The sequence below is a fragment of the Polyergus mexicanus genome, unplaced genomic scaffold (genome assembly GCF_030449975.1).
Source record: "Polyergus mexicanus isolate NDT 795.1 unplaced genomic scaffold, iyPolMexi1.0 SCAF_45, whole genome shotgun sequence".
Lineage (NCBI taxonomy): Eukaryota > Metazoa > Arthropoda > Insecta > Hymenoptera > Formicidae > Polyergus > Polyergus mexicanus.
In genome coordinates this window covers 58793-67175 of record NW_027223365.1, presented here as the reverse complement: position 1 = coordinate 67175, position 8383 = coordinate 58793, and the positions used below count along the sequence as shown (strand labels likewise).

General features: G+C 40.3%; 1 protein-coding gene across 1 annotated transcript; it reads right to left on the bottom strand.

The window, feature by feature from the left end:
- Window positions 1-1353: 1353 nt before the first annotated feature.
- On the bottom strand, window positions 1354-3828 carry LOC138943824 (uncharacterized). The gene has a single exon (XM_070314761.1). It carries the CDS (start codon window positions 3826-3828, stop codon window positions 1354-1356), a length of 2475 nt encoding a protein of 824 aa, XP_070170862.1.
- Window positions 3829-8383: the final 4555 nt, after the last annotated feature.

Sequence of the window (8383 nt, the reverse complement as noted above, 5' to 3'; positions counted from 1 at the left end):
ATATTCATCGTGTTCTTCGCCATTGTTGTGCCTCTAGCCGCTAAGGAAGAGGTCTTTTGGGATTTGTACGCCCAAAGGATTAGGATCCACGCTCGAAATAAGACACTCCCGGACGTTAGGTATAATTTAGTATATTTTGCAAGATTTAATACACTTTCACTTATTCGCGATTATAATAATCGGGCGCGATACGTACGGTACTTCGATAATATTGAGCGAGCGAGTAGTCTGCGAGTCGTCTCTCTTTTTTCTTCCGCTCGCGAGGTGCATCTCGCGCTTATTATATCTCTTAATTAATTAGGTCGTTGATTGGGGAGGAGTGTGGTGTCCCTGACCGGAGCATGTCTCGTGCTCCGCTTGTCAGTCTGTCTCGTCAGCTGCTTACTCAGCTTCCGAGAACTTGACCGTGACTTCCTTCTCTTTAGTCACGTATCTTACTTTTATTTTATTAATATTATTTTATTACTTTACTCTTTCCTAATTTTCCTTGATCTCTTTTCTAATTTTAATGCTTTGCTTTACTCAGCTCTTTCTTACACTTTTCTGTGTCACTTTATTGTTTTATTCTTTCATACATTAAGAAATTGGTCGGGTTACGACATCCCTCCCCCTTTGGAAAAAGAAAATTAACTATACGTGAATTTTCGTCTACATATTTTTTTTCGGTATACATTTTTCGCATTTTACAATTGTTTCTTATATTTACTTTATTTTAATATTATATTTACTTTTATATTAATAACTAACATCGCAGTGTTAGTTATCGCGATGTCGGTTTCTATCTCAGCTGTTCTATTCGATCCGCTTGCGGTGCCGTAGATGTGCTCTTGAATTATTTTCGGTTTGCACATCGGGTTTATGTTAGTTTCTGATAATTTTTTCTTTTCCGTCTTATATTTTTTCTTAGCGTATATAATTGCTATTATGGTAATTATTATTATTATTGTTATTCCTGTGCAACTTGAAGCTACGGGATATATAATGTGTCCGTTAGTAGGGAAATAATTGTTATTTAAGTCTTCGTTTGTGTCGTCAAGTCTTTCGCTTAGGTCCCTTAATTCTGTCGGGTTTCTAATGACTTTTCGCAATTTTATCGGTCTAATTTTGTCCAATGTTTTTTCGTTTCGTTCGTTGTGTGTTATCGTAAGATTGTAGTCTGGTAGCTTTGTCTGTACGATCGTTATTATCGCGGGCTTTTTTGTCCGTATTATGACGTCTTGTGTTGTTAGTTTACATTTTTCTTTTAATGTGATTTGTCCGCTTCCTTTTATTTCTATTTTTCGCGTTGCGTCGTTTTTGCACGTTATTTCGATCGGTTGGTTTGCTCGTGTAGAGTATAACCATGAGTTCGCACTACTCAGCGCTATCCATATTGTTGTATTCGTGTGTATGTGTACGTAATAACCGTAATACCTTTTCACTACGCGGAATTACTTCCTCTTTATTTAGCGTTCGTATTACGTTAATTTCTTCTGTTTCGCCTCGTTTGATTTCCTCTATATTTACTTGCGGCATTAGCATTTCGATTGTATTGTCCGTTGTATTTATAATGCTGGCTGCACATAGGTAATTCGTAGGTTCTACCAGACAATTACCTATGAATATTCCTGGTATTGTTTCTTCTGCCTTTATCACGCCTATCGTGTTCTTGTCAGTAGCGACCTGTATTATAGTTTCGCTACGTGGTTTCAGCGTCATTTTTAGACAGGGGTAGAGCTTTAAGATATGCTGTCCTACCTTTAATTGTTTTGTTTTATAATTGCAAGTGGCTTGATGCTTTCGTAGGAAATCAACTCCTAGTATTCCGTCATATTCTATCGGAAAATCATCCTTAACAACGTACATAGTGTGGTTAATTCGGCGCTCTCTCAGAGTTATTGTCGCTTTAAATTTTCCAAGTGTACATATCTTATGTCCCGTTACGCCGGTGAGCGTTATTTTTTCTTCTTCTATTAACGTTTCGCCTTTTAAATGTTTCACTTTAATTAATGAGATTGCGGCTCCTGTATCGAATAGTAAGTTTATTTTTTCGCGTTTCGCTTCTCGCATTGGTAATGTGACGAGGTCCAATCCTGTCTGTATATGCGGCGTATTTTTGAAGTGCGATATTTGGTATTCCATTGCAGATCGGTGCGACTTTCTTTCGTTCCTTTCCTCCTCATCGCTATTTTGCGTGGAGTTAAATTTCTTTTTTCCTTGCTCGCTATTCTTGCGGTTTTTATTTTCCGGTCGCGAATTATATTGTTTGATTCGGCTCGATTGATCTCTATTGGGTCGTCCGTGTAATAACCAACATTCTTCGCGATCATGTCCGGATTTTTTGCAATAGTGGCAATATTTATTTACCGTATTTACGCGGGGTTGTCTATCGGGTTTCGGCAATGAGAATCGATTTGTATATCGGCTAGTTCGGCAATCTCGGCCGTAATGCCCAATTTTTCCGCATTTTTGACATTGCACGTTTATTTTATTTTCTTGTTTATAGGTCGGTGTGAAATTTATTTTGCTTCGCGTACCGGTCGCGGGTGGTCCTTTAACCTTTTCTTCCGCGCTGGCCGCTGCTATTGCTTCTTGCAACGTAGCATATCCTCGCGATCGAACAATTGTTTTAATTTCGTCCTGCAATCCTATCTGGAAATTCTCTAAGGCTTGTTGTTGTATTATTTCCATTATTGCGCGTTTATTATCTACTGTATGATGTCGTCCTTCCATCATTGATTCGTATAGCTCCATGGCTAATTTGTCTGCTCTCAGTCCGTAAGTTCGTGCGCTTTCTCCGTTTTTCTGTTTTAGCCTATTGAATTCAATTTGTAGATGTGTCGTACTCTTTTTACTCGCATAGCAGACCTCTAATTCATTTTTTAATTGTGCGAAGTCTCGAATTTTTCGCGTTTGGAAATCTAGCATCGCTCTGCCTTTTAATTTCGTGCATAATACTGCTCCTAATAGCGTTACTTCATCTAACGGGTCGATGTGTTCTACTGCATATGTAGTCGCGCTCAAAAATTCTTGTAATTTATTAGGTGATCCGTCGAATTCCGGAATCATTCCACGAGCCTCTTTTAATTGTAAAAATCCGCGTCCTCTTTGATGTCGTACATCCTCGGGTGTGAACTCGTATACGGTCTCGGTTCTTTCTCCCGGCGGAGTTCTATGCCCGTTGTTTTGTCGGGGTTGCGGTCCTCTAATTTTCAAATCGTATATCTCGGCATGCATACTTCTAATTTCTCGTCTAATTTCCTCTCTCATTTCCCGCAATATTTCCCTAAAGTCGTCGGTTGCTTCGTCCGTTTTTTCCTGCGGTTTGTGCTGAGCTTGCGCGTTTGATTGTGTCGCGTTTCTGATTGCTTCTTCTTGTAATCGCCTAATTCCCTCATCGATATCTTCTGATGTGATGGGTTGCGATGCGGAAGCGTTTGAGTTATACATGTCTCGAATGCGATAGATTTCGTCGGGGTCAAAGATACTTGAATCGTATGACGTTAGTGAGAATTCGCGGCGGTGTGTTAGTTTACTAGACGCGCTTATTGATGATTCGACCTCAACATCTAGTTCTATATTGTTCGCTATTAAACTGTTATCTAATTCGCCAAATGGAAATTCGCGTTCGGTTACAACGTTTGCTCCGAGTTCTGGTTCGGACAAATTCTCGCTTGAATTTAATGCGCTTAGATTTCTTCGTACGTTATCGCGTATATCCCGGAGTGCTTCTACTGCTACTCTTATAGGGTTTACTGCGCTATTTCTAATGGCTCTATTCGCTGGTTCGCTAAATAGCCACGATTTATTCGCTACGCTTTTCTGTGGTGCGTTTCGGTTTTCCGACATTCACGCGTTTACAAATTTTGATTTCTCGACTTACAATAATACGATGAGCAGCATTCTCTCGTTCGATGTCGGCCGTCGGGCGTTGATCGTCGCGTGCCGTTGAGATAGGTCGGTGCGCCTTCTCAGGTTGCGCTTCTCGTTGTCGCCTCGATATACCGGGTGTCTCGAAGTTCCTGCTAGACTTCCTTTTCCCTCGGTTGTAGGTGTCGACTGTCTGACGGAGTTATCCTCGCTGTCTCTCGTTCTGTCGATTCCACGGAATTTTCTGCTTCGTGGTTATGGACCTTTACCGGTGTTGATCTTGTTAGAGCTGGCGTATCCCACCGCTGCCACCAATTAATGTTGTGCCTCTAGCCGCTAAGGAAGAGGTCTTTTGGGATTTGTACGCCCAAAGGATTAGGATCCACGCTCGAAATAAGACACTCCCGGACGTTAGGTATAATTTAGTATATTTTGCAAGATTTAATACACTTTCACTTATTCGCGATTATAATAGTCGGGCGCGATACGTACGGTACTTCGATAATATTGAGCGAGCGAGTAGTCTGCGAGTCGTCTCTCTTTTTTCTTCCGCTCGCGAGGTGCATCTCGCGCTTATTATATCTCTTAATTAATTAGGTCGTTGATTGGGGAGGAGTGTGGTGTCCCTGACCGGAGCATGTCTCGTGCTCCGCTTGTCAGTCTGTCTCGTCAGCTGCTTACTCAGCTTCCGAGAACTTGACCGTGACTTCCTTCTCTTTAGTCACGTATCTTACTTTTATTTTATTAATATTATTTTATTACTTTACTCTTTCCTAATTTTCCTTGATCTCTTTTCTAATTTTAATGCTTTGCTTTACTCAGCTCTTTCTTACACTTTTCTGTGTCACTTTATTGTTTTATTCTTTCATACATTAAGAAATTGGTCGGGTTACGACACCATCAACAATATCGTTGGAATCAACTACACGTCGATGTCGTAAAATTGCATGTCGGAGATATTCGTTTATAGCGTGCAATTCGTACGATCCCTCGGGAATCGTAATTTCCTTATCGTCGTTATCAAAATAAAATTTATTATTCCAAGAATTCACGTTCGATATCGTATGATACGTTTCAAAGTCCGTTAAACCAAGCTCGTAATCGCCATCGTTTAAATCTATAGCCGGAAAGTAACTTACAGCAAGCGCGCTACTCTTGCCTGTCAACGTAAGTGTGAGCGACATGCTGGAAAACTGTCAAACGAATACTGAGTCGCGACGGTGAATTGTCAGGCTTTAAATTCATATCGATCATCGACCGTTTGAACAAATCCAAGACACAATCGTCCACAAATACTTTGATTGTAATTTTGATAGGCCGTGTGATTGTATTCTATATTTGCAACATTCTGTCCAAAATATCGCACTAATTTCTTGGGCGGTCGCAGATTTCCAAAACTATCGAAATATACTACACGATCTCCCCTCTTTGCATACGCAACCCAATGAGTACCGGAACCATCGACGTCATCCAAATTGACGATACCGCTCTCATTTCGTCGTACACCGTTTATCGGTAAATTATTGCGTATGAAAACACCTCTAAAAAATTGTATACGCATACGTCTTGCAAGCTGTTCCAATTGTACATTGGTTGTTACACTGGCAGGCATTTTTATTTTGACATTTTTTTTTCTTGGCTGCTGTTCAGAACCCTCGTCCACGCTTGTATGGAGCGAGATAAAGTCCGTGACCTTCCATGGCGCGATTATGACGCTGCATTTCTTCGAGCTGACGTTGCGTCGCCTTGCTATCGTTCACCGCCTTCGCGATTCCCGCTGCCCCGCCAGCCAACGAACCGAGAACTCCCAATAATGGTAAAATTAGTAAGATACCACCGCGCTTCGCTATAGGAAATATTCGTTTTTTCGCAGTCTTTTTCTTCATCGATGATTTTTTTGTTTTCAGCCCCATACCGAATTTTGTCTTTGCCTTCATAGCCGCCCAAACAGCTGTAGCGGCTGCTCTTTCGCCAAGAGTCGAATCTCTCGCGGTAATACGCGTTCGCGCTTTCGTGGCGAGTATATTATCCGCAACGTGTCGTTGACCGAGATCGTTGCTTCGGGAATAAGCTATGTCGTGCTCGCGATACGCGGCATCCAATGGATTGATACCTCGATCGCCTCTAGCCAATCGTGTTTCTAAATGAGTTCCCGGTCCGCAAAACTGATAGCCTGGAATATGTAATTCGATAGGAAGTGCGTTTATCGCACGATTTAACAAACCGCTACCTCTTATAATTTTTGCTGACATTTGTCACAATGTTTTATTAACGCTGTCAACCGATAGAAGAAGAAACATTTTTTAGACTGAGCAGTTTCGATTCGGTGTGCCTCTATAAATAGGGCCCCGATGACTCATTTTCCAAAATCTGATTTGAGATTCGCGAGAGCAAACATGCGGTTCGCGCGACAAGCGACGATAATCAAAGTGATAAATTTTGACGATAAAACACGAGTAATGTCCGAGAAAGAAATACGCAAACATGGAAACATGCTGCCGACTACTATACGCGGTATCATTTGCGGTCCTTCGAATTGCGGTAAGACTAACGTGTTGATAAGTTTGATAAAAAGTCCACACGGTGTACATTTCGAGAATGTGTACGTATATTCGAAATCGCTTCAACAACCGAAATATCGATACTTGGAAAATTTGCTATTATCGATCGATGAAATTGGTTATTTTACATTCTCTAATAATAGTGACGTTATTCCACCGAGCGAAGCGCTTCCGAATTCCATTTTTATCTTTGACGACGTGGCGTGCGATAAGCAAGATACGATAAGAGAGTACTTTGCAATGGGTCGACACTCGAGCGTCGACTGTTTCTATCTTTGTCAAACGTATGCGAAGATATCCAAGTATCTTATACGGGACAATGCAAATTTACTGATTTTATTTAAACAAGATGGTACAAACTTGAAACATGTATACAACGATCATGTAAATACTGACATGTTTTACGGCGATTTTCGCGCATTCTGTCAGAAATGCTGGCAACACAAGTATGGATTTGTAGTGATTGATAAAGACAGTTTACAGACTAATGGACGATATCGAAAAGGATTTAACGATTTTGCAATACCGTAAAGTGGTTAGTCGCTATCGATACATCGATCGAGCAACGTCTAAAAATTTTCGTCCGAGCGCAACATGACGACGACGATTGACAGTGACGATCGTGAGAAGATTGCGAGAGAGATTGTAAAAACGAGAGAAGACAAACCTAAAAATAATTCCAACATATCTTATATATAAATGTTGATAAAAGAATTTTTATTTAATCAATATATAGTAAATTATATCTGTAACATATGTAACTATATCATGTATCTATATGTATATTTTTGAGCGTGATTATTTTCTTCTCAAGTTCTTCCTGTCTGTCTTCCAAAAGCTTGACACGTATTTCCACGTACTGTTTGTTGGCTGCATCAGTATCATCTTCCGGTTGCGCTACGCGTCGTATCTTGCGCGACCTTGCGTCAAAGCCGGAGGCTGTCTGACACAGAGCATTATCGCGCACATAATTTCTTAGTAATCCATTCCATTGATAGTATGAGTTGTTTGGTGTTCCCAACGATAATCCAAATTTATTAATCGACATTTCGATACAAACAATAATGACAGACTGACTCGTTTCGCCGACGCATAGATTAATTTATAATAAGGTTAGCTTCGTAAAGTTCCTCGATAATTGATAATATTTCATTGTCGTGGGCATTGTTGCCGGCTTGACGCGAAGCTTCCAGCAATCGCAAGCGATCAACCAACTCGTTGGGATCATTCCAATGCACGTAATCGATCTTATTATCGTTTAACGTCATAGCGCGCGGTATGTTTATACCTCTTCCAGCTTTTTTAATAGAGATTAATGGTGCTATTATATTTTTATACTTGTATCCCTTGTTACTTAACACTGGATTACGCATATCATTGCCACGTCTATGCGCATTTGTCGCCAGTAATATATTTTTGTATTTAATTTTATCATCGTCATTGTATACGTCACCGTCGGGTATTCTCTTGAAAATCAACTCGTAGAGACCTGGTGTTCCCACGTATCTTATTCCACCGATAATTATATTGTCATCTTTATCCACATCAAAAATTTTATCACCAATCATCATTCCTTCGTTGCAAAATTTAACACCGTAAACATTATCCATACTGTTATTTTTATCTTGACTCAAAATAGCTCCAACATATTTTTGCCCTAGTGGACCCAGATGTGTGCGCAATGTATTTTGACCCTCGGACGTTTGTAGCAGATGTTGAACCGATGTCACAAGCGTTTCAGGCATGATTTCGAAAACTTCTTCCACATACGGAGACGATCTTTCGTGCAATATTTGACTCGATTGTACATCTTTTATCGGAGTAGAAGTAACCACATTCGATAATTGTTTCATTCGCTTACGTTTCGATTGATTTGGAGTAGAAGTTATTAGCGAATCGTTCAATGATATATTTGACCTTGTTCGCTTTGTTCCAGACTCTTTTTTCAGTACTCTGCGTTGATACCACTGCTT